Source organism: Galendromus occidentalis, unplaced genomic scaffold (genome assembly GCF_000255335.2).
Source record: "Galendromus occidentalis unplaced genomic scaffold, Mocc_1.1 scf7180000076574, whole genome shotgun sequence".
NCBI classification, from domain to species: Eukaryota; Metazoa; Arthropoda; class Arachnida; order Mesostigmata; family Phytoseiidae; genus Galendromus; species Galendromus occidentalis.
In genome coordinates, this window is record NW_003804563.1 from 1038572 (window position 1) to 1063477 (window position 24906).

At 51.1% G+C, this 24906-nt stretch overlaps 4 protein-coding genes across 4 annotated transcripts; 2 read left to right on the forward strand and 2 right to left on the reverse strand.

Annotated features, from left to right (window-relative positions):
• Window positions 1-2068: 2068 nt before the first annotated feature.
• On the reverse strand, window positions 2069-4097 carry LOC100903302 (uncharacterized). Its single transcript, XM_003739600.2, has 6 exons — window positions 3572-4097; window positions 3248-3364; window positions 2943-3098; window positions 2682-2833; window positions 2436-2590; window positions 2069-2325 (listed from the first exon to the last, which is right to left on the reverse strand). Exons 1-6 carry the CDS (start codon window positions 4001-4003, stop codon window positions 2195-2197), a joined length of 1143 nt encoding a protein of 380 aa, XP_003739648.1. The 5' UTR covers window positions 4004-4097; the 3' UTR covers window positions 2069-2194.
• A 2130-nt stretch (window positions 4098-6227) lies between these two features.
• Window positions 6228-7399, forward strand: LOC100899491 (uncharacterized). The gene is made up of 5 exons (XM_003739658.1): window positions 6228-6242; window positions 6360-6516; window positions 6888-6967; window positions 7045-7203; window positions 7320-7399. Exons 1-5 carry the CDS (start codon window positions 6228-6230, stop codon window positions 7377-7379), a joined length of 471 nt encoding a protein of 156 aa, XP_003739706.1. The 3' UTR covers window positions 7380-7399.
• A 1051-nt stretch (window positions 7400-8450) lies between these two features.
• Window positions 8451-13418, reverse strand: RecQ5 (RecQ5 helicase). The gene is made up of 18 exons (XM_003739659.2): window positions 13283-13418; window positions 12682-12787; window positions 12456-12579; window positions 12184-12351; window positions 11878-12064; window positions 11693-11797; window positions 11509-11583; window positions 11323-11423; window positions 11045-11224; window positions 10724-10938; window positions 10414-10585; window positions 10195-10305; window positions 9991-10104; window positions 9691-9888; window positions 9329-9595; window positions 9135-9238; window positions 8843-9017; window positions 8451-8749 (listed from the first exon to the last, which is right to left on the reverse strand). Exons 1-18 carry the CDS (start codon window positions 13416-13418, stop codon window positions 8657-8659), a joined length of 2631 nt encoding a protein of 876 aa, XP_003739707.1. The 3' UTR covers window positions 8451-8656.
• Window positions 13419-13999: 581 nt separating this feature from the next.
• LOC100899777 (frizzled-2) lies at window positions 14000-23082 on the forward strand. Its single transcript, XM_003739660.2, has 3 exons — window positions 14000-15571; window positions 22486-22676; window positions 22966-23082. Exons 1-3 carry the CDS (start codon window positions 14107-14109, stop codon window positions 23080-23082), a joined length of 1773 nt encoding a protein of 590 aa, XP_003739708.2. The 5' UTR covers window positions 14000-14106.
• Window positions 23083-24906: the final 1824 nt, after the last annotated feature.

The following is a 24906-nucleotide window of genomic DNA, read 5'->3' on the forward strand; positions in this document are numbered from 1 at the left end:
CGCGTTCTACGTGCACGACTTAGTCTTCCTCCAGCTCAGTCCGCCCATAGCCAGTCCCTGATAGTCGCCGGAGAAGCAATCCTTCTTCGAATCCTACATCCCACTCTTTGATTGAGTCTATGGAGTGTTCAGCGTCGAAGGGGTCAGGATCCCGCTGTCAGGGAATTCGAGAGACGTCTTCGATATCGAGTCGACATCTGCTGAAGTCCTCTGTTATTCTCCTAGCTCGCTTATTCCTTCCTGGAACGTCGGCGTCGTTCAATCTCTTGGCCACATTCGGGCTGTCTCACCATCAGAGACATCTTATTGTTTTCTCACACCTGACGCCGATTAGACGCAGAGCCCTGACGAAATTGTCGATTTCCCCGCTGTATTTTTGTCGATATGTCCGAAATAGGTGTTATCTACCCGGAATCTCGTCTTTGAACTTCTTCCCGATGCGTCTGGTCCCCGCTAGTTCGGATGAAGTATTAGATCTGAATATTTCAGCACAGGACTCGGCTTCCTTCGATTTCGGGAAGGGTCCCAGACTTATTCGTTCGTGATTGGTTTCATGGCTGATTCAGAGCATGCACTGCAAGGGAAATCCTCCCTTGAAAGGGAGCTTGGTGCGGGAGCAGGATGCGCTGAGAACGGCCTAGTCCGCCTATAAGTGCGAGGCAATAACGGTAGATAGATCGAGGCACTCGCCGTGTACTCCGTCCCTCCTGCAACTTCTAATCCGCCCATCCCGAAGTGGAGGGAACCTCCTGGAACTGTCGTCCTCCCTGAATGGCGCTCAATTAATGATATAGCGCCCATTATTCTTGCCAGGCTTCTTCCTTTATCTCTGAATCGCGGAATGAGGTTGAGGGTACAAGGCTCGCCCCTATTGCATCGACGGAATATCCACTTGCTCGATCCGGCGCTGATTCGCCCTCCCCGCAAACAGGTCAACGGTTCCAGAATGAAGGACAAGCTGTCCTCCGCCACGGCTAGGAATTCCAGCAAACCATCGACTTGGTCTACTCTGTGATCGCAGAGGTCACTGGGACGCGACTGCATAATTCCTCCGCATACCAAGCGCTCCGCCTGATGTTGATGATCAAGGGATGACCTGAACTCTCGGTGCGGGCGACATCATCTCGAATTTACCGAACCTCCTGTATCGGGAATCGTGGATCTCACGTCTCGCCATGCCGTGTTTGCTATTCTCAGACCTCAAACATTCGTGCATGGATGGACCGGAAGCTTGAAAATCGGGATGTGGTCCGGAAACGACTCGATGACGCTCCTAAGCGGGGCTGGGATAAGATGGTCGAGAATTTGTGTTCAATAATGCCGATTTCTACGCAGAGTTTCAGGGAATGCTCCTGGTCGTAAGCCGGTCAGATCGGGTCCGCCCTCTCGAGAACGCCAAAAGTCCCCGAGACTCATTATGGATAATCTTCTGCGCCTGACCTTCGAGACGACATCCAGGTCCGAACTCCGAGGAATAGTTCATGAGAAGAGACCGCATGCATTGGGATGCAGGGGTGGGACTTGGGGAGGATGAGAATGGGTTCATTATCGGCAAGTTTTCTGCATCGTTGGCTTTATGAGATCCTTGAACCTCGAGCCACCGGAGGAGCCGTCCCGCTGCGGAGATTGGAAGACACGTTCGTTTTCAGGCTCTCGATTCCATATGGGATCGGGTCCGTTTCCCCCACCACTTCCATCCGGTTTCTGACAGAGCTTTGTCTGGGAGGAGGAGGTCGTACGGTCATCACGGGCGCGAGTACGAAACCCCAACCTTGATGACCTCGTTCCGAATCATCCGATCGCGTTTGTTGAGATCTGGTCTCGGCACTGGGAACAGGTTATAAATAGAGGCGAGTAAGGCACAGGTTCACAATTTTTCTTCTAGTTCATTCTCGGCTGAGCATCAAGAGAGTTCCCATCAAGGTATATAGCAAACGACCGCTCGTATCCCTCGAACTCATCATCCCGCTCTGAGATCGACTTCTTTGGATCGCCTCCCACGAGCTCATCCCCGGACCGAGATGCGATCAGATTCAGGCGGATATAATAAGAAAATACTCGAGTCTTCTACATCATAGTGACCTCATGAGGAACGGGCCCAGAAGCATTCACAAGAGAAGTTTTATTTCACATGGTGACGTGCGATGGATGATTAATGATCCTATATTGGAAAACATTCGTTCCGCCTGAAGCGCTATGACTCGAGATCGAGGAAGTTTACATCCACGCCATACTCGTCCACACAGGAACCTTTGAGCTTGCGACGTATGTCCGTCGGAACCTCCGAGAGCCAGCTCATTTTCGTGCATTCCAAGTTGAAATTACCTGGAAACAAGAAACAAAAATTCGTTCGGAATCAGAGACGTATTCTGCCGCACAAGGGCGGTACAAGGGATCGATGGAAGACAGCGGCACGTGGCGAAAGAGACGCGCACCGTTCACGTCGACTCTCTGAATGCTCGTGAAGCCCATCACTGGTTTGAAGACTGCTGCGTCCAACGAGGTGAACCGGTTCGATATCAGCAGTACCTCTTCCAAGTTTGGGATGCCTTCGAATATTCTTCCCGGTAATTCGCTAAGGGAGTTCATGCTGGAATCGATGATAGTAGATTTCAGTGTAGTTATCTGCGTCGAATGTCGAAAGGGTGACGGTGCGCACCGTGGGCTTCATCGTTACCCACCTGAAATCCAGTCGGCGGAGCTGGCTCCTATCTTTTGGGATGTATTCCTCAGATAAGCTTTGGAGATCACACTTCGAATGTTTATAAACCTTAAGGCCTTTGAGATCTGCTGCGAGTGGCAACTTAATTTCCTTGGAATCCAGTATCCACAGCTGAAATATGCCAAGAAGAATCGAGCGATGCACTTCCGATTTCAGGCCGAACTCGCTGACATCATTCGTTCCTTGTCCACATTCACTATTCCAGACCCGAAACACCCACCTGATCGACTCGCAGACCTTTCAACCATTCGGGTCGATAGTTTTCCAATGTCGCTTCGAGAAATTCGAGAGCGTTCAGAACCGACGGCGCTGCCGCCAGAGTGGTGACACCGAGATCTACAGTGCAACTCAGGAAGTGGACTGACTTCAAATCCCTCTGCGGGAGGAAATTAATCGAATGAGTTCCGCGGTCTTTTCGTCAGCGGAGCGATGAAACCAAAGGGGAGGGGGCGGTGAATATTTTCCATGACGAGCTCAATATTTTCTCGAGAAGAGCAATCATAGTTTTTTCTTGTACCAACGCACCTTAGTAAGTGGCGCTTCCGCGAAACTGAATGACCCTTCGGCACCTTCGATCACTACGTTCCCTCGGAGAAACTGCAGCGACATGGTCTCGATCTGGTCGAGATCGCTATTGTGGAGCTGAAACAATGCCCTCGATTCTCTCCGATTTTCATGCTACATCAAATTATATTCGCGATATGTCCCCCCGTCGAAAATTGATATTCTGTGTTGAGGCGGCTCGACATGAGCGCTGTATTGCGCGACTCAATTCATCACTACGATCTACTCCGAACGCAAACAGGATTGGTGGGCTCTCGCGGCTTGAGGAGTTGATTCGATACCGACCTTGAATTCGAGTCCAGTAAGTTTTGTCTCGCTCATAATATAGTCCCGCAGCTCCGAGAGCGCACCAGAGAGTTCATTCACATTTTGAGGCTCACTGCACTCCACGACGATTCCTCTTGCGAGCGAACGGCATGAACACGGATCCAAGCTCGGTATGACTATAGGGCACTTTGCGCTGGGTTGGCGACTCTGTTGATCGCCGATCTGATACAAAGTAGGCTTTTCGAACAAGGTGAATTTGGTGCACACTCTGGGTTTTCTCGCGACATCTCTCTCCTCAGCAATTTCACGTTTCACGTGGCGTTTCACGATTCCATGAGTCTCTGATTTCGGTGCACTTGAGATGAGCTCGTGATTCCGATAGACCACGCACCCAACGAGGAGAAACGTTAGCACGCCGAACAAGATTCGTAGGCGATCTCCAAGAGCCATTTTCCATTTCCATTGGAGTCCGGCTTGCACCGTAATACTGATGCTTCGAGGTTTGGCGGGCCTTCCACCTAGTCGCCCGAACGGCGCCCGTGATGTCGATGTTCGGCGGACATTTTAGCGGGATGTGTACATTGCTATCGGATGATCGATTTAATTTAATCTTATTTAAGCCCTGGATTCGTGGGCATTCATTCTGGCAGGACGCAGCAAAGTCTGCGGAGCCAGACTTGCCACGGAGGGAAGAGACTCGCTTGGCTTACGATATTTTACGCGCACATGACGTTTCATCTCCGAAGCAGCTCGAATTAACAGGGAGCTGATCGTCGTTCCATAAACAGGTAGAGGCAGGAGAATGCGATTCAAGGCGGCATTCGGGCCCGGACCCCTCATGAATCTATCGACGCCCCGGAGGAAGTGCAGCGCTATCGTAGCCCCTGAGCGTCAACAGCGGTGAATCGCCACGGAGGAGGTCGATGGATTCGTGAGGCTATGCGGAAAGTTATCAGCAGGACTCTCCCCCGGTGGAAAGACGATGAGCAGCTCGCTGGGCCTAACCCAGATGATAATTGATAAGAAGCATGAGTTGAGACATGGACATGAAACTCATGCTCCGCTCCTGGCTGTACTCTCGGGGAACCCGTCCCGGGAGGATTTTGGAACCAAGGGGGTTCCCCCGCTTCGATGATCTACCTTAGGCCTCCAGCACAAAGATCGGAAAGAATCGGACAGATCGGAGTCGATTCCCCCCTTATCTCTCCAGGAAGCCTCAGACTCTGCTTGAGGAGTCCCCCGCAGAATTCAGGGGGAGGATTGGTTCAGACAGAGCTCCTAGAGACGCTCGTCGTCATTCGAGAGATGAAATTGAAATGAATGACGGTTCCGGTATGGGCTTTAAGATTCGAGCTGCCGGCGCTGACTTGGGCAATATGCTCGATTTATCCTTCTTTCTCTCTCCTGCGGAAGCCTGTCGAGCCACACCGAAAGAAGGAGCGCTCTGCCGCTCCTGCTCCCGGGGATCGGATCGGGGTTCTGGCAAACCGAAGACGCTTCAGCAGTCGAAGTGTTGGGAGCGAAGCCCCTCGATGTTGAATATGCCACTCTGCTGCCTCATATTCCTGTAGGATCCGATTTTCCATCATTGCTCCTAAAAGGTAGTGACGCGGCTCAGAAACACTACCGAACGTCTCCAACGTCGAGACCGAGCTCCGGTCAATGCTCGGACCGAGGAAGGAGTCATTCATCCGAAACAGTCGGATGAGTCGGTCGCTCATTGTCAGGGAAATACGAGTCGACGAGCACGAGATTCTCGACTCCCGAGCCTCGTGCTTTTGGTCACAACCGAAGGAGACCAAAAGGAGCTGATCGCTGATCGTAAGCTGATCAGGAAGTGCTTCCAGACGGAGGCATTCTCAGCTGCCTGCGCACTTGGAGGATTAAGACAGACACGACCTATTTCATCCAATGAGATCGCATCCAGTGTACAAGGGGAAGCTGTTTCGATTCGGCTAAAGCAGCTCCAGTGCATCGCGAATGATGAAGGCGGTGTCGATGCTGCAGCGAGGCCTGGGAGAGGTCAGATTGTGATCTTTGCGAATTTTGCTCAGTTTTGGGAAAGAGTCCTCTCTTTGTTCGCGTCGATCTTCGCTGAATATCTCGACTGCTCACATTAATCGCTGCCTCTATCGAAGGATACGATCCTTCCCTTGGGGGCACCGGGATCAACTTTACACAGCTTGGATAATCAACGCTCGGATGGATTAGGGAGCCGCTCAGATTCAATGGACCATAGCGATAACTTTTTTCTTATTACGGGTAGGTCGTCATTTTGCTAAATATGTTCCGCGAGAAGAAACGCGATTTGAATCGTTGATCCCTGAGATACTGCAAGATACTGCAAGCTGAGAGGTCCCGTGGACAGATGTCCGGTAGTAGCATGCCAGAAGCATGTTTACTTCCCCCAAGGCTGGAAGTCTGAGGAAATTGAAGGATCTCTACACGTAGGGGAACTTTCCGATCTGACAGCTCGATGGAATTTCGGAGGAAATACGTTGATCCCATTATGCTGATTATATACTCCAAGAGAAATGGATACGAGAAGTGTCTACGTGTGGGAAGATCCTTGTTTCACCAGCTGCTCAGAGCTATGTATTGAACCAGGTGTTGATTGAAGGCCGAAGCGGCTTTCGGAGCCCGAGGCATCGCTGTCGACTCGGATCAAACAGACATGGATCGCCACAGGGTGAGTTCCCAAAGGAAGCTTTCTTGATTCGAATCGAGACCGGATCTAAACGCAACCTCTCCGGAGGCGAACGGAAGAGCCGAAACAACTTTCCAAAACTCGTCCCTCTGTTTATAGACTCGCCTAGGGCTACTGCCGCTGGGTCTGCTCATAATATGGTTGTCGTCCGGGGCCGACGGGGTGGTAGACTCCGAAATTCAAGCTCTCCTCAAGCAAGCCAGAGCAGACATCATGAAAATGGACACCAGAAAACTAACGCCGATGTGTCGCAAGGGTACGGAGAAGTTTGAGGAGCGAGCTCAGGCTGTGGGGGATCTGACGGATAGGCACTGCCATGTAGGCAGACGCGCCCACCTCACGATTTTCCCATGAGGAAAAGACATAGATCGCTTGAGCATGATACTTCGCTTAGCGGAAATCGCTCCCTACGAACCTACGTAACACGATACACAATTATAACTCTCTCGCGCACGGGGGGTCCTTCCCTCTGAGACTACCAAGCGTTCGATTTTTGGAACCAGCGTTCAGTTGCTGTCGACTCGAGACTCTTGTCCCGATAGTATACCTAACCGAGTCGACCGGTGCCTGTATACCGGCATTCCCTCGATAATGTTGGTCTTGCTCAAGCTCTGTATCCTCAAACAGTTATTTCCAAGTGTCGCGCGAAGGCCATCGTACTCTTCCAAATCATCAAAAGCATTCAGGAGAACCCCGAACCATATCTCGTAAGCAACTTCGACGCATGTATAGCCGGATCCGCGGGAGTTTCTCTCAGTCTCACAGATGGAACTATTCGCTTCAGGAATCTACTTGCCTGCTCGAATACCTCAAAAATGGCATCTACGATTACGACCTTGAATGTGACATGGAGGGAGCGTATGGAAAGAAATTCCAGTGCTTCAGGGATCCAGTCATATCCAAAAGCCTGGGCTCGAAACGCGCGCCGGTCGCAGCCCTCATTGTACGGCAGGAACTTTCTATTTTCACTCTCACTATCGGGAGCTATTCAAAGGGTCGATTTGGAGAAACGTTGATTACACCGCTGACGACACTTCCATCTAATCTCTTGCGTTCCAGAATTGCATGGCTGAAAACTCTCTGAATTTTGACGTCAATAATCCGAAGCACAAATTTTGAGCCGGTTGCTCCTCGTCCAGCATCCAATTTGTCGCAATTCCGTGCCCGCTCAATAAAGCCCAAACGAGACTTGAGTTTTTCGCTGAATCCGAACGGAATACAGAATCGACGAAGTGAAGGTCGATATTCGATTCGACGCTTCTGCGGTCCGATTCCCAAGCGCCAACGCCCTCGAGACCCGTAATGAGCTCCTGCAAGTGCATCTCCCACAAGGCGGACGATTCGACGGAAAATGCTCCCACAATAATTATTGATTCAATACGCTCAAATTGCGCCTTCGGCCCGAGCGCGCGAGCACCTCTTATCGGCAAGTTGGTCGGAAAGACAAACTTACGCGAATGAGCGGCATTGGTCTCCCGATTCTTGGAGCGACCTGGTAGAACAGATCACTCCAGGCCTCCGTTGCGACTCCTCGCATGGGTGGATCCGGGAACCTCGGGGGCATGGAAACCAGTCTGCGGTGAGGTTTCCCCTCGAATCAGCCATACCGTCCTTGGGAAAGCTCACATGAAGCTCACACAGATAAATAAAGTTTTCTTAGTCGTCCCGCTGCCACCGTCCGTCTCGGTGTCCGGTGATGAGGTAAGGAACACTCGTGGGAACCTACCACTCAGCCCTGCGACCGAGTCGCCGGCACGTTCAGCGCATGTGCACCTCCACTCGGGGAATTCGAGGGTTGCTCAAGGCACTCGGGGGCAGCTCTCGTGTCGCAAGGAAACAATCTCTGTGATTCCTGCGAGGTGACCGACCACAGAGCGCCTTCGGGCTCTCCGCAGCCTGGAATCAAGCTCTCTAGATGCCAGAGGAATGGACGCTCCCCCCTAGGAACAATTATCAGCGATGTATATCAGTCGGAGCGCTCATATACAAGGATTCACTGAGCGAATGTCTGGAAAGTCGTCCTCGAATCTTCGACTGCTGATGTCCAGAGCGGATTCCCGATAGATAAACGCTCCCAAGGTCGAGTAGTATTATTCATGCAATCAGTCGTAGAATCATTCCAGGGGGCAGTGTTCAAGGAAAACGGTACTCATAGAGTGAGGTTTGCTTTTAAATTACATGGATCTTTGGATGATTATACATTTCCCCCGCTCGGATACGAATAGGATCCGCCTAGAAATCAGAGCTTGGTAGCTTCCGTCGTCAGCGATAATCTAAAAAGTGCCTGAGACCACGCAGAACTGGGCCCGGAGGGCTTCCCGGAGTAGAATCATGATTCGAGGTGCGATGCTCCGCGACCTCTCCCCGTGGGAGATACGTCGAAGCGGGAACCTCATTCAGATACACTCGCGATTTAGGAGAGATTTACGAATCTCCGCTTTGACTGTCTTCTCGTCGAAGTTCCCCTTCGACACCATGCGGTGAGACACCTGTGAAGGGACCACACATTAGCAAACAGCACCACCGGCGTCGACTGGGAACAAGTCAAGTTGAACTCATGAGGATTTGAATGGTCGGCTCACGTCTCTACAGATCGATTTGAACTCTTCTTTCGATATTCTGTTGCTTTTGTACTCCGGATAAAGCAGTCTGTTGACGATTTCCGCGGCTTTCTGGAGCTTCTTCTTGTCAGCTTCGGCGGGCAGGTGCTTTCGCTTAGCGCTCACCGTCGCTTGCTCCGGGGGAGGCCGCTTGGTGCTGTAAAATTTTGAGCGAAAAGAAAATAGTTTGACGATTCGATTCAATGGAGGAATTTGATCATTCCGAGGATTGGAAGCGACGGGGTGAGCCTGATGGAGGATTTTTGGTACTCACGGGAGTTTCCGCTCATTGCTGACTTCGTCGTCTCGCTCCTTCTGCTTCATTAGCTGCAATCCCGTGACGAATCCTGATCCTAGTCGGGTTGTAGGCTTCGATTCCTGCAACAAATGTTCGTCAATCGTGAGATGTCTAAGGAGTCAGACAGTGTAATGATGCAGAATAGAAATCGCTTCAGGCAAAGGGCATACCTCGACTTCCTTCTTGGTTCCTTCGTTCTCGGGCTTGGTGCTCTCGAAGAAATACTTCACTTTCGGCTTCTTAGACTCTTGAAGTGTCGGAGACGGTTTCCATTCCGGAATAGAAATCGTTTTTTCGTCATCGGAGTCTCGCGGGGGGCTTCTCGTAGGGGGAGGAGATTCGTTCTGATGCGGATGATCTTTCGGTGAATCTAATCCGGGAGCGGGACTCAAAAATTTTCCCTGGCTTTGGTTGTCGTCATTGTCGATTATCAACACCTGTCACAGACAAGGACGAGTATTGACAGTTTCGAGTGAATAGACCTCTGCAATAGCGATGGATCCGGTGGGTGACGAAAATTCGAAAGTCTCACCTGATCGTCGTCATCGGAGCTGGCCGAATCGATGACGATAGGGTTTTTCGAGTGTTTCATATCTTGGATATGATCGAAGATAGACTTCTTCGACGGGTTCTCCTTCTTCATCCGGACGTCCGCCGCCCGCCGCTTCTCGAGTTCTTCGAAAAGCTCGCCAGCCTGGGTTGCGGACTTCAAATTCTTGTGCAACTTCACCTGCAGGGAGGATGATGACATCAAGCTGGGTCCATTCCCCGTCTTCCGAGCTCAGTGCTTCTTCTCGGCGTCAGAATACGCCATCGAGCTCTGTCTTATTACCATTTCTCGTTTGTACATGATGTTATTCTTTTTCGTTTTGAAAGTTTCCAGCTCCAGCTCACTGGCGACTTCATTAACGAATTTACGTTCCATTGAGACGGCATTCAGGCAGCGCTGCGAAAAAGAGGACGAGAAGAGTTCTGAGACCGGTTCTTCCCTTGAAGCCGATCGGCTAGGAACGGAGGGATTCCAGAGGAGACTTACCCCCGAATGCGTCGAATAGTTTTCCCAGAGCTCTTTCCGCAGCTTCAAAGCGTATGCTTGTCTCGTCTGGTTGGAAACTTCAGGAATCGCGTTACATTTCGGCTCGTGTATCTGAGAGCGAGTAAAAGGCCATATAATAATGCATCGCGGCTGCATGAGATGCAGGGTTGTGGAGAATCATAATCAAACCCACGAACTAGCTCCCGGAACGACACCTACAGCACAGTCGATGGGGATCTCTCGAGATTTAGGATCTGACGCTCTCCCGGGTCCGCTTTTTCGGAGCTGAAACTGCTGTTGAATAGTTTTTTCCAATTCCTTCTTGGCCTCTTTTTCCATTTTATCGCGAACCGATTTACCGTACTCCTCTCCATCTACCCCACCAGCGCCGCTGGAAAGCGTGAGAAAAAGCGTTACACATAGACGAAACTCAGCCTGCCGGAGGCTGACGCTCGGGTTTAAATCAGACTGAATAGAATTCAGAGGACGGCATATTTGGTTGCAGTCTAGGAATCATGAAAGTTCTCACCCTTTACGACCACCACCGTAGAGATCGTCGTAGTCTTCTTGGGAGAATTTGTAGGACGTCGTAGAGAGCTGCTGCGCCCTGAACAGCCCGAGACGCTTGTCAACGTCCTTAGGATTGGTGCAGGAGTCGCATTGAGTCTTGCACTCAGGTATTTTATCGCCGAACTCCGAGCAAAGAACTTTGTGTCGACAGCTATTAGCTTCGAACATGCTAACCTTGGAATCAGTAGAGGGAAATTAGGCTGAATGGTTCGAGCTCGATGAGCTTTTTTTCGTCTTTCGTCTGTGCGAGAGGGATGCAGTTTACTCGACTCGAACTCACAACGCTGTCGAATTCCTTCATCGCGATCTCCGAATGCTTCTTCTTGCGCTCACTTTTAGACTTGTTCGCCTCCATTTGAATCAGGAAACTGATGGATCTCTTGTCTTTCAAAGAGTAGTAGACTCTGCATCGTGCGGGCTTTCCGTCTCTCCCAGCGCGTCCAGATTCTTGGTAGAAACTCTGGAAAATGACATATTTGAAACAATATTTGCGGGTTTCTTCTCCCCGCTAACTTCGGAAGCTTATCGAAAACTTTGTGGAAAAAAGCGTAGACTCACCTTCAGACTTTTCGAAGGGCTCCAATGAGCTACGAAGCGGACGGTGGCTTTGTCGATACCCATACCGAAAGAAATCGTGGCGGCTATTGTACTGTATTTTCCTTTTCCAAAAAGGAATCAAAATTAGTCGAGGCCGAATATTCCGCGGCCCGATTGTATTTGTGAATGATCGAACAGCGCCGATACCTTTCATCCAGCCTTCTTGCACTTCAGTCCTCTCCGCAGGTCGTAATCCGGCGTGATACGCTCCGCTCGTCACACCTGATATAGCACAAGGTCAAGATGAGCGACAGATGAAGCACGAGGAACCTACAATGACCTTGCTAAGCCTAGGTGGACAAGTCGTCCGACCTTCTTACACCGCGCTCACCTAGCTTCTGCAATTCGCTCGCAACGTCATGACAGTCTTGCCGAGTTCTGCAGTAGACGATACCGCAGCCTCGTTTTTCAGGCTTTTCGTCCTCCCAGCCCTTGCCTGTAACAGCAATCGCGTCGGTTAGGGAGAGCAGCCAGGGGTCAGTTTCATTTCTTTTTCCATTTTCCGGAGGTACTCACCAAGTGCGTCGGAAATGAAACCGGCCAGGTGTGCGAATTCTTCGCCGTGCAGCGTTTCACGGTAATACACATCGTAGAACAGGTTTTTACGGAATGACGACGTCCGAATTTTGAAAACGTTACGCAGCTTCAAGGCATCTATGATTCCCTCTTCGTCTTTTTTTGAGGCCGTGGCCGTCAGAGCAGCCTGTGAAAGGGATCAGTTATTTACAGGACAACTTCCCCGATGCTCACCAGATTTACCTGCATTCGGGAACAAACGATTGAAGTCACTCCGAGGATCCATGCGCTCGGAACCCAGCTCACCCAAGGCACTTGCGGGAATTCCGTTCTGGCTCTCCCAAGCTTCATGTAGTCGGGCCGGAAATCATGACCCCACTCCAGCACACAATGAGCTTCGTCGACGACGAATCTTTTCAGAAGTTTCAGACGATCGAGAGCTCTAGCGATCTCCAGGAAACCCTCCGTCGCGATCTTCGGGATTAAAAGTACGCTTTAAAATTTAGTCAAGACCAGTCCGAACATGAGGATCATCGAGAGGAATCGCGGCTTCGCGAGGATCATGTCGTGGCTCTGACCTGCTCAGGCGTGACGTATAGCAGCTGAGTTTTGGGAGACATGGACATGAGGTCGCCGCGGACGCGTCTCTTGTCGACAGCGCTCATCGTTGAGTTGATCGTCTCGGTGACTATTTTGAAGGATCTGGAAAATAGTACCAGAATTATTTGTTAGAGAGGGGTGAGAGGGTTCATCAACGTATATGTATATGGGTTCCACCTGGAATCGATCAAGCGCATGGTTTACCTTGCGTGAATGATTTGATTTTCCATCAGAGCAAGAAGAGGGGTGACAACAACGGTGACGCCAGCCGAATCTGCCGCGCAGGGGAGCTGGAAGCAAAGCGACTTCCCTGGAAAGCGGAAGAGTCGGGGTTCGCATGCTGGACACAATTCCTCGGATGTGAGTTACAGTCGTGCAATATTTCAACTCGGATGAGAATAGGGGGACCCTGATGCGGAAGTGTTCCTTCCCCTCAGACGTGTCCCTCATCTGGGACTGATGACATCTGGTCAGCCGGCACGGAAGGTCTCCCCAACTCGACGACTCAAATCGAACTCCAGCTTCTGACGGAATGGTGAGACAGCCTCTCTTTCTCACAGCGAGATAATCATTGCGAGCGGGTCACTCGGAGATGGTATTGAATATTGGAGACGGAAAAGATGTAGATCAAGAGGAAAATGACGATCTTTCCACACATGGGTTAGCATATCGGTGAGGGCGCGCCTGTTTCGACATTTGCGCACTACATTGAGGCGGCGCACACGTACTCCGACAAGACGACCAATGTGCCACTCGGGTATACGTCTACTCGTCACTTCATCGTTTATTCCATGAGCCCACTCACCAGCTCCGGTCGGCATCGACACGAAAACATCTCGTTTTCCATCGTATATTTCCTGTGCGGCTTTTCTCTGTTCGTCGCATCGGAAATTTTCATATCCGAAAGACTTCTTCAAAACATCACGCAGTTTCTCCGACATCGTTCCGGTTTGTCACCGATACGGCCGGTATATCACGTCGAGAAGTTGAGACGTAAGCAGAGCATGTTCTTGCTGACTTCTCAAAGATCTCCAGATCCTCCAGAGCCACCTGAGAATAAAGTTCTATTCGGTCATGAGACATTTGAAATTCCCGCCACTCTATCCGTTAAAACGGCGGAATTTTCGAGTTCATTCGTGGCGCTCGAACTCGACGACGAGCCTCGCGGCGATTCAGATATCGCTCTGACCGGTCGCAAGAATCCGGCAGATTCTGACGGGCGTTACGTTGATTCAATCCCGGATTAATGTCCATCCCATCATTGAAACTCCAAATTATATTTTTTCCGTCGCGGCGGCGGCAGTGGTAGCTGCCTCCTCATCTCATGTTGTGTTGATGCTTACCGGTTCCCTCTCCCATCGAAGAGAGTACCGCAGCTGCGGCGGCACAAAATGGGCCCCTTCCCCGGAGTTGCTGTTGGTCCGTACCGCTGCCGCCGCCGCCGTCGTGGGCTTCGAGTGTTGTTGGTTGACTTGTTGACGCCTAGTGGATAGAACACTAGCTTCAAAATTTCGTGCAGTGTATGAGTGCAGCGTGCGAATGAAGCTCCCGCGCAGTGTACGAGTGAATGCTTAGGATAATTCGCGAAGTAGTGGAATCAACATCCGAGCTATGCGCTGACCGATCGAAATGAAACCGCCTCCCAAAATGATTTTAGTGACCGTATACCTCCTTAGCCAGGTGTACCTGGTTCGCTCTGCAACAACGGAGGACCATGGCCGCTGCGAGGCCATAACGATCCCGTTGTGCAAGGACATCAACTACAACAGGACCATATTCCCCAACCTTCTAAATCATCAGAAACAAGAAGATGCCGCCATGGATGCGCACCCATTCTCTCATCTCATAAAAGCAAAATGTTCGCCGGATCTTCAGTTCTTCATATGCACTGTGTACGCCCCTATATGCACACAACTGCCGTATGCGATCCCGCCGTGCCGGTCGCTATGTGAGCGGGCGCGAACGAGCTGCGAACCCCTCATGAAACGCTTCGGCTTCACTTGGCCCCCTATCCTGAATTGTGAACAGTTTCCTATGTCGCAAAAAGAAAAAGTTTGTGTGGGCAACGATACTGAATCTCAGGATCACGCGACCCTTGCCCCTCCGGTTCTCGGTGGCACACAATTGAAACCGAGCGGAAGGCAGGGGAACACTACGAAGAATCACGGATTCCTCTGTCCTAAAGAGTTCAGTGTCCCTCAGAATTTGGAATACGTGTTCCGGATCGGGGGCAAAGAGGTGAAGCACTGTGGGATGCCCTGCTACAACATGTTCTTCAAAGGCAAAAATCTAGCCTTTGCACGTTACCTGATCGGAGGTTTTGCCATTCTGTCCGCAACGAGTACTCTGTTCACGGTGTGTACGTTCCTCATCGACACCGACAGATTCAAGTACCCCGAGCGACCTATCATCTTTCTATCGTTCTGCAACTTCATTGTGGCTCTGGTCTACATCATAGGATTCCTCATGGATAAATCGGTAGCCTGCAATCAGCCGTTTTCGGCCCCGAACGGCGAACGGAACATACACATGGAGCCGATTATCGCTCAAAATAACAAAAATGAAGTTTGCACGATGATGTTCATGGTACTTTATTTCTTCTCGATGTCTGGTGCGATCTGGTGGTTAGTCCTCACATTAGCGTGGTTCCTGGCCTCGGGACTCAAGTGGGGCCAGGAGGCGATCGAGTCGAACAGCTACTATTTCCATCTGATCGCCTGGACACTGCCAGCAATCAAAACCATAATTGTGCTTGCTATGGGCAAGATGGAAGGAGACCTCTTATCCGGAGTGTGCTACGTAGGAGTTTGGAACATGGAAGCACTTCGACACTACGTGCTTATCCCGACGGCCGCCTATGTCGTTGTGGGAATTATTTTCCTTTTCGCTGGATTCGCTTCCTTGTGTCAGATTCGGACGGTGATGAAGCACGGTGGGAACAAAACGGACAAACTCGAACGCCTCATGGGACGGATCGGACTATTCTCAGTGCTCTATCTGCTGCCGACCGTCACATTGCTCATCTGCCAATTCTACGAGCAAGCCAACCTTGACCAGTGGTTACTATCGTGGCAGTGGGACGTCCATCGAGAAAGTGAGTACTCCTAAATCTTGCCGATCTTGAAAGAGGATCTTCGGAGAATATTGGTTATAAATATCAAATTATGCATCGAGTCCGCAAGCCAACGAACTGGAGAGAATTCATAGGCGCAGAAGAATCACCACTTCTTGCTGCAAATCGGGAATCCGAGATTTTACCAATCAAAATCAAGTCACTAGAACTGAAATACGCCACGCCAGGTGAGCTGGTGAATGTAAAGCTTATTTTCCGCGAAATCCGAATGAGGGAGGAAATTCCGGTCGCGGAACCCACCCCGGTCCTCGCTCAACAATCGCGCGGTAGAAGTCGTGGGATGAAGGCGAACGAAAGTCGTCTCCATTCCCAAATCATCTCTCCTCATGAACCTTCGGGATGACCCTCGCGAAGTCAAACCGCGCCGGCGAGATTCTTCACGGAACAGCCGGCCAGCTCGGCCAGGTGAAGTTCCACGATGACGATGCCGACGACCGACGTCGGCGAAGAACATCGTGGCTCCCATCCATCTACGGCAGTGATTCGTGATGCTCAGCGGGGTATTCTGTACGAGGGAATATTTTCCGTTCCCATCGATTAAGCCTCACGCTGTGGCACGTTGCGGTTCATTCGAGATGATCGAATTTATGGCATGACCGCGCAGGGTTCGCTTCCACATCGCGGTGGATCGGCTAACACAGGACGCGTCTCTCCTATGGACGAGTCTTCCATTTTTGAGACATCTCTTTCGGGACAGCGAACCGTTGTTCGTAGCGAAATTGTCCTTCGCGGCTTTCGGAGACTTCACCCGAGAAGCGGCCACCGCGCGGCGAGTTGTGCTCAGTATCTCACTCGGTGCTTAGTGAAGCGGCAAATTCCATTTCTATTGGAGTGACTATGATGAAATCGAACAATGGCAAAACCGAGAGGAGCTGGCTACAGAGAAAACGTATCCTATGACATAATAGGTAGACTGACTGACTGAGACTTTCTGCTTTGGTGCTTCCTCGACTCTGCTCGCTTCTACCCTGGGAACAGATAAGGATACCTGAGGAGTCCCTGGCTCTTGATCGTACGGACAGCTGCTGCTCTTACTACGTCTTTTGTTGACGAACGGTGAACGGCCCGTGAGCTGGTCCCTTCTACGAAGTGCTTTGAGCGGGGAATCTGTTTCTGTTTTCGCCCGTTGTTTCAAGGCGTGTAGCAGCGCGAGCTGAGGCTCATATGTGTGGATGAATCGACTCGAATACGGGAGCGAAAATGGTGACGCTCGGCCTGAAACATCCGTCCTGACAACGCGCTGTTGGCAGTTCCTGCCGTCTGACTCCGACCGGGAAACAGATCGAATCATTCTGCATCATTCGGATAACAAGTGATTCGAATTCCGAACAAGAGCATCGCGCTTCATCGATGGATAGAGAAAAAAACATTGTTCGGCAGTCGATGGTAGATCGTCGCGTATTGTTCAAAAATACTTCATTGATGTTATGGACCCGCGTCAAATTCGAATCCCGCGGCTCGATCGAAGAGCTCGTTCGTTCGACTTGCTCGATTGATTTCGATTGATCGCTTGCGCGATGGACTACTTTGGATTCGGCTGGCTAGAGGTCTCGTCTCCTCGTCCCGCTGTCCCGGAGCTTTCCCTCCGTGGTACAGAAAAGCCGAAAGAAAAATTCATCTGACGCCACGCTTTGCTGGTGAATAGCGTTTTTGCGTGAAAGTGCCGTAGCCCTCGGGAGCGTTGACGACACGAGCGTTCAACCGACACCCGTTCAGCTACTCTTCATTCCCACCGTGCTGACGAAGCAATCCAATGACGGTGATACATTTTCGTTGATTGTTCTAATGCTGCTCCGAACGACGAGAGGGATTTGGAGATGTCGCGGACGGTTGTGGTTGACAATGACCGATTCTTGCGACCGTAGGGGTCGTGGAAATTACTTCATATGCTTCTCCAGTCATCGAAACTCCGATGACAGCTCGGAATCTGTGTTTTCCCTCTTCTCTACGTCGATCTTTCCCTGGAAGGCGCTTCCAAACTAATGATTCGCCGTGGCGTGCGCTAGAAAAGAGGGCTCACGAAAAACTACCGGCGATAGCACGTGCGATGAAAAAAATCACCGCAGAATTTTCGGATGTTTTCCCATTCTATTTTGTGTCGCTCTTCTCTTGACTATTTTTCATAGCAATCTGTCACCATCAATTGTCGAGTGTCGTCAAAGTTGATAGCGTATCAAAAGCACGTAATATACCAAGTCGAACCTCCGACCGGGAGACGACGCATCCAACCCTGAGACGAGAGTCTTTTCTTGTGCTGAATGGGATGCCTAGATCAGAATCTCGCTCAGCTCGGGGAAGACATCCATCTGGAATTCGGAGAAGAATAGACAGGCTTGACCGGATTTTAGATGAGGAGTCTCTGAATTTTCCGCATTCCGGTTAATTGCGGGATGAGAGCGCATTTTCGACAAGGTCAGCGATTGGTATTCCTCGAGCGGGAAACGAGCTCGCATGCGGAAGTATGTCGATTGCTTTCTCGACCGGAGGTACCTGATTGTGAGCCGAGCCGCTCTTCAAATTTAACACTGCAGCCCATGGTGTTATTTCACGGCTCGTGGAAATCTCGAGACTTTCTTGATTGAAGGGAACAATTGACTGAATTAGAGCTGGCCGTGATGACGCCCATAATTGGATGCTCGAATCATCCGCTCAACCTTATCGTTCTCCGAGAGTCTCGATTTACATTTGTGACTCAATCGCACTCGGCTCCAGTCGCTGGAAGCTTCCGATAATAGAGGCCTTCTCGTCGGGAGCCGCCCCCCGACCAGCATGCATTGGCACTTTATTTCACGGTCAGTCCAAAAATTTCTCAAGATTGGATTTTGGAAGAGGATCCAAGGTAGCCCGATTACTCGGATAGCGATCATTGAATAGACGGGATTGCCGAGTGGGCGCAGCTTATTCCGTGGGCAAATGGCGCGCGTGGATGCCGTCGCCGCTCGAGACATCCTCCGAAATATTCTCGCTTCATGAAGATCGATCTGAATTAAAACACTGCGATTCTCTCTGTCCGATCAGAACACCGAGGCTCGTGTTCCCCTGCATCCTATGAATCAAATTCTCAGCGCAATTTATGGATCGCTCCTCGTCGCTTTTATGGCTTAGGGAACTCGGAGCGGATATCCAACACCCAACGCGGCTGACCTTTCGGGAGGGCGGCGAGCATTTGTGACTCCAGAGCGGAATTCACCATCCATCGTGTTTCGGAGCCGCGGCGGTTTTCCGATCCTGAATCCTGATATGAGTGAGCGATTTGGTGATCCGCGGTCACGTGGAGAATGCCTGGCGCAAGCGATGATAAGAGGGGAGCGCAGTGATCAGGAAAAGTCTCCCGTTCTGGAGTCCGAGCCTGTCTCTCACGATGACTCACGATAAGAGTTGACGTCGTCCAGTGATTGCACCGTTGTCCATGATGAATTCATGATAGAGACAGTTATATTGAGCTCCACGAGGGGCGGGAACTCCGGGTTCTCCATGAGTGAAAAATGCGCATTTCCGCTTGCGCTGTCAAGTTGTCGCCGGCACGCTGACTGCGCTGGCCGAGGAGAGAGTTTTTTTTTGTTGAACTCGAAACGCGAACTTGTTCGCCATTGTTCAAATGAGCGGTTGTCGTCAAACAACGTTGACGAGAACGGAATCGGCGCTCCTCCTGTTCTGCTCCTTCATCATCGTTCGCCGAAGACGAGCGAAAGGAGCTGGCCACAACAGAAGCCCGCTCCGACTCGCAGCGCTCGCTACCCGTTAGAGTTGGGGACGCACGGACGGACGGATAAATGAAACGGCGGGCAGTCAGGTTTCTCTGCAGTCGCATACGCAGGCAAACAGGCAAGGATCGCTCTCATCGGCGATGCCGTTTCTGTTTGCTCCGAACGAGCGGTCAACAGAAAAAGAAGAGCAACTGAAGTGAGCGAGCGAGCAACTGACCGAGCGACTGACGAAACCTCAGAGCAGCAAACGAACGGACGCTCGGCTCGGACATTCGGCGATCCCGACAACGAGCAAGCGAGCCAGGCAGCCAGCCGGCAGATTGCTTCGTTCGTTGCTCGCAATTTGGACGAATCGACAAGCGGGCAGAGATGAATCTTGGTTTTGTTTCTTGCTTTTTGTGTTTTCGTTCCTCTTAGTCGAACGTCTATCCAACACGGCTATGGCCGCATCCATCTACGGCAGCCGCGTCATTTTCTCGGTTCAGGTTCTATTGTATATGACTGACGCTGACTGTTCAATCGTCGGCCCTCTAACCCTGCCTTTATCAGTTCTTCAATCCTGTCTCTTTAAACACCGCTGAATACTGGCCACTCAACCGCCCGCCAGGCTGTTTGTCGGGGAAACGGAACATCTTTGGCGAGCCGCTATATTTTTTAACAACGGTCCCATGCGACTCGAGTTCGGGCTCGGATCCTCGAAAAATTCTCATCAAACTCTTCGCGGTCGAAGCGTAGATCTGCATCAAATTGAAGGCCGAGGATAGTGGTGGGATGGTCAATCGCCCGGAGTCGCGTCAGCTGAATTCCCGCCATAAGTCTGAATCTCGGTGAGAAACGGGAATCGGTCAGGAGAAAAATATCTCTGTGGGCTCAATGAGCAGAGCCCAGAAGTCATTTGGTCACGTTCGAAAACTTTGTTTCTTGAAATGGCCTCATTTTTCCGCGCGCATTATTCTCGCCGGACTGGGCGGTGTAGCTGCTTCTTCGCGTGATGAATTTGGAAGAGAAGAGAAGCGTTTTCATCCGTCTCTTCGTTCATTCGTCGTCCGTCCGTCTGTCGGTCGCTCATCCCGCTAGAAGTGAGACCTTTCCGTGTGAAGTAACCTCTGTAATTCAATCATGGATCCCGTCGTCACAACGAGCCGTCTTGATGGCTGTTTTCGGAAAGATTAGCTCCCAGAATAGGAGCGCGCTCCCAATCCTCGTCCCGAGGCTCATCGGAAAGCGTGTCGCAGGTGAACGCGGTCCACGCTCTTCCGGCAGCATCACGCGAAAGCTCAATGGGCTCCACGCGCTTGTCGCTGGTCTCCTCGAAGAGCTATCCACTCCATACTCCAATCGATATAACAAGAACAATATTCGGGAAGCCGCTCTGTCGTGTCGCTCGCGGGCTCCTCCTCATTTTTATTCCCGCCGGCCGTCGTATATCTATCGATTCTATGTCAGAAATCTTCCGCCCTATCTTTCGTTCTGGTTCATCGTGAAATGCCGCCTATTCGCCCCTCCGCCGCAACCGGTGACTTTCCTATGGTTCGCTCGCTTGGAGGGCTCGTTGACCCGCGGGCCCCTTTTTGACTTGCGTTCTGAGAGCCTAGTCAGTCAGGGCGTTGTTGTCGTTTGCCGCTGTTGTCTTGTCATTGTATGATGTCACTCTGGACCGCAAGGTTGTTGAAAATGGAGAATCGAATGAGCATTCGACCAAATCACGTCATGATGAATCGCCGGTCTTCCACATCGTAGTCGAGTTTGTCGAGCTCTTTGCTCACAGACATGGCTTCGAAGACCCTTAAGCCCAGTTTCCAATCTCCGACCGGGTGGGAAGACACGCACGGCAACCGAGCCGAGAGAAGATGATGCGGAGCTCTCGATTTCTCATCTTCGTGGGTAGAAAATGGGAAAAGCTGGATGCTCACGATGCTTCAGTCCCCCAGGGCTGACCTCCTCCGACTGTGCAAAGACGTCGTTTCTAGTAGGGTTCCCCGGATGACAATGCTGCGCATTAATGGTCCCGAGCGCGATTCCTAATTCAAATGCCCGCGTTCCCAAAGCAGCGTGCCCTTAGCGAAATAGACGTCAAAACGGTTACAGCCCCGCGACACTCGTGGGGATATGGGAGCGACAACACAGCGAAGGAAAAAGGCTGATGAAAAAAAGGAAGTCTCCGCTCGGGATACTTCCTCCGACATCATTTCTGCAGCATTTCCGGCTATCCCCGATAGCTCCGGCTGGATTAACACGTTGAGATAGTAAGGTCGACCCCAGGGTAGAACTGAGGGAAACTTCAACATCAGACCCGATCCTATTCCGGGCCCTTTCTGGAGTTTTGTCCCGACCTTCGGAAACCCGAGCTGCCGGATGGAAAGATGGAAAATTATGCACTGGAGGTTTGCGGCTGGAATGAGACATGAATCTTCAGACCTTAAGATGTCGCTTGAAGCCAATGATACCATGCTAAGAATTCCACCACGAGGACTAAAAGGTTCGGGTTCTCCTCCGACGCTTCCCCGTCCCCGCGAGGGGGTACAGGGGAGATACTCCTCGGAAAATGAAATTCCGTTTTTTAACGTAAAACTCCCTGCGGACTTTTCATACTCTCCGAATTCTCCCATTTAGTCTGCGGTCGAGCCGGACTCTCGAGAAAGCGTTCGGAACTTCGGAGCTTTCTGGGTCGGTGAGGAGAATCTTAACCGTCGCGCCTCCGAAGAGCTGAGCACTTAAGTTCGACTTTATTCAAAAGGCCCGCTGCCTAGAGCGGATGGCCGCACGTCACACTTTGAGACCTTTGTTCCGGGTTTCTTTTGTTATTCTCACAATTTGGTAGACATCCATCCAGAGACCGCGGCCGCTCGACGTTTTCCGCATCATCGTTCCTTGTTGTTTCCGTTCGTTGCCGATATCGGATTGGTCGACATAGATTCGATGACACTTCCAGCTTCCAGGGTACTTTTACCGTGCGATTTTTACGCTCGAAGAAAGTCGAGCGTGCGACATCCCGGCTGGTTCCCGCTATCGTATCGAGGGCGGCGGTGTTTTCTCATCTCTATGTGACCGTAGCTCCTTGCTTCTCCAGCGGGCAGAAAGCCTCCGCTTCACCATTCTGAATAGGTATGACGCGGAAGCATGTGTTCTCTGGCACTTCTAACGGAAAGCTCTCTCTTGTTCTTCCAGATCGCTGGTCGATGACGTGCCCTGAAGCTCCGTGTACGCCCCGGGAGCGGTACAACGCGAAATACAATCAAAAACCTATATTCGCAGTATTCATGATCAAGTATCTCTCGATACTGGTCGTCGGTATCTCATCTGGCGTCTGGATATGGTCTCGGAAGACCATCGATGTCTGGAGGCTGTTTCTATCAAAAGTATGCTGCTGCATCAGCGGGGAGCCAGGCCTCCCTGAAGTCTATGTATAGTTTTTCTTCGACTCTGTTCGAGCATGAGCGGAACGGGATGCAATCTAAACGCTCTCGGGGATGGCGGACAAACTCGAGGAAAATTGCCATATTTGTAAATATATCGTCGCTGGATTTCGCGTAGATAGGCTCTAGTTAGGACAAAGAAATTAAGCAGAGACTCTGCGGTGGACGCGCAGGCCTCGCGAGCGCCGAGTCATCATCACATATCGACTACCGTACAAATCTCATTCCCCAGCTCGGTTTCATAGCGACCACAGAATTCTCCGCGTGCGAGACAGAATTCAGCGATGAACTCCGCGAGAAAGAAATGCCGCCCTCCGGCCATCGACCGTTCGAGAACGTCGAAACATGAGTCGACTCGTCGTCTCCTGGTTTTGGATTACCTCCTCATTCTGTATCTTTTAGCTCGCTATCGCTGCGAAAGACGGAGCGTTAGACTCGTGAGTCGTGCGCGTTCCGCTGTCCGCGTCGAATCGAGCCGACTGGCCGCATAGTCAGTCGCTCTATTTTCTGTACAGGTCGATGAATCATCATTTATTTACTCTAAAAATTGCTATCCATGATAGAAGATCGACCATCAAAACGCCCGAACATTTTTACATAGCTCTGTTGCTCTCTGCGTGCCATGACGTTCCCATATCGGCTCATTCTCGGAACAAGCGGGAAACATCAGCCACGTAATGAGTCGTCACGGAGCTTCATGAGCGAGCTCGGGAGTATATCTTCCTCATCCCTCGGCTGCCGCGAATCAGCAGCTCTGTGATTTTGATCGAACCTCGATCCGACAATCAAAGATAGAAGTGACATCAGAAGCTCCTCAAGTGCCCGCAGTCGATGTATGTTTGTTCTGGATATAAGCTCTGCATGGAAAACCGTAAGCCGCTCTTGACTCCGGTTTGAGTTGTGACCTTTTCTTAGAGGTTCTGCAGCTGCCTGGACGTATCATGTCTCGTGTGAGTGAGTGATGGCCGTTTTTGAAAGTGCGAACAAATGGGTGGACGGATGAACGTAAGACCGCTCAAACGGCGGGCTTGAGACAAAAGAAATCCTTTCGACGAGAGGCGTAAACCCGTCGAGGAGGTCCGAACCGACACACCGGGCGGACAGTCAGTCAGTAAGGACCGAATCGTTAGCACGAATCGACGTGACCGACCGCCTGAAGTACGACAATGGCCTCGGCCGCCACACCACCATCGAGCAGATGCGGGCCGCGGGTTACACATCAAAAACGAAAACCTCCTTCATAACTCACGCGCGCACCCCAACTTTTTCTGATTGCTCTCCAGAGTTTCCGCGAGACCTGGGGAGGGATCGATTGGGAGTCTTGCCTGATCTGTGTCTGGACGTGCGGGGTTCAAAACGGAAAGAAATCAAATTTTTTCCCGCTGCGGATCTACATAATCTTCCTTTTTTATCTCATTCGAGACGCTGGACACCATTGCCATTTGTGAATTTCTGTGCACGTCCGCGTCGGGGTCAACACCCAAAGCAGCTCGAGGGGAGAACTTCTTCTGGTCAAACGCGTTCCGGATCGATGGTGAAAAAGCTTTGTGCTCATCCCCGTCAGCTGCTTCGTGCGAACGATGGTAATCAAATCATCTCTGATCGAACCGGGGTCCGCGGGTTGAACGGCGAAGTATTGAAAATCGACAAGTTTTGCTTGAGTTTGAATTCGACCGCTGGAAGGCATGTCGTTCCAAGCCCAAATGATGCCGGAAATCTCAGAGTCAGTGTGGAATCCGTCGATTTCTTCTCGATTCAAATCCAGAAAACGCTCGAAGCTTCGAAATTCGGGCCGAAGTGATTTCCATCACCAACTGTGCGATGAAAGTCATCGAGAATCAAAATTCAAAAGTAGGTAGGTACACGAAGATTACGAAAGTCGGACATCGAAGTCGGCCTTTGATGATCAAAAATTACCGGCAACGAAAGACGAGCCGTCCATCGGTCCTTCAACTGGCGTCATGTCCCGTGTAGTCCGGGAGCGTTGATTCTACTATTGACATGGCCTTATCAGTTTCACTCTTTCGCCGGTGCGGGAAGGAAAACGGAGAAACAGTGTTACTGAATTGCGAATCTGATGACGATTCAGTTGATGTCCGACTGATATTCTCATCTAACCCCTGCTCCATCGAACGGGTGCGGTCGGCAAGGCTGCGAGTCGACGTCGCTGGCT

Bases quoted from the DNA above. Each gene is read 5' to 3' on its own strand.
- LOC100903302 (XM_003739600.2), bottom strand. From the start codon at position 4,003: ATGGCTCTTGGAGATCGCCTACGAATCTTGTTCGGCGTGCTAACGTTT. The intron at 3,365-3,571 runs GTCGGTATCGAA...GCATTGTTTCAG, and splicing joins TTACTGGACTCGAATTCAAG to CTCCACAATAGCGATCTCGA. The intron at 2,326-2,435 runs GTGCGCGTCTCT...TCTTGTTTCCAG, and splicing joins TCAGAGAGTCGACGTGAACG to GTAATTTCAACTTGGAATGC.
- LOC100899491 (XM_003739658.1), top strand. The intron at 6,968-7,044 runs GTAAGCAACTTC...TATTCGCTTCAG, and splicing joins AGAACCCCGAACCATATCTC to GAATCTACTTGCCTGCTCGA. The intron at 7,204-7,319 runs GTACGGCAGGAA...CTTGCGTTCCAG, and splicing joins CGCCGGTCGCAGCCCTCATT to AATTGCATGGCTGAAAACTC.
- RecQ5 (XM_003739659.2), bottom strand. From the start codon at position 13,418: ATGTCGGAGAAACTGCGTGATGTTTTGAAGAAGTCTTTCGGATATGAA. The intron at 11,798-11,877 runs GTGAGTACCTCC...TTGCTGTTACAG, and splicing joins TTTCATTTCCGACGCACTTG to GCAAGGGCTGGGAGGACGAA. The intron at 9,018-9,134 runs GTGAGTACCAAA...AAAATTTTACAG, and splicing joins AGCAATGAGCGGAAACTCCC to CACCAAGCGGCCTCCCCCGG.
- LOC100899777 (XM_003739660.2), top strand. From the start codon at position 14,107: ATGAAACCGCCTCCCAAAATGATTTTAGTGACCGTATACCTCCTTAGC. The intron at 15,572-22,485 runs GTGAGTACTCCT...TTGTTCTTCCAG, and splicing joins GTGGGACGTCCATCGAGAAA to ATCGCTGGTCGATGACGTGC. The intron at 22,677-22,965 runs GTATGCTGCTGC...CTCATTCCCCAG, and splicing joins GGAGGCTGTTTCTATCAAAA to CTCGGTTTCATAGCGACCAC.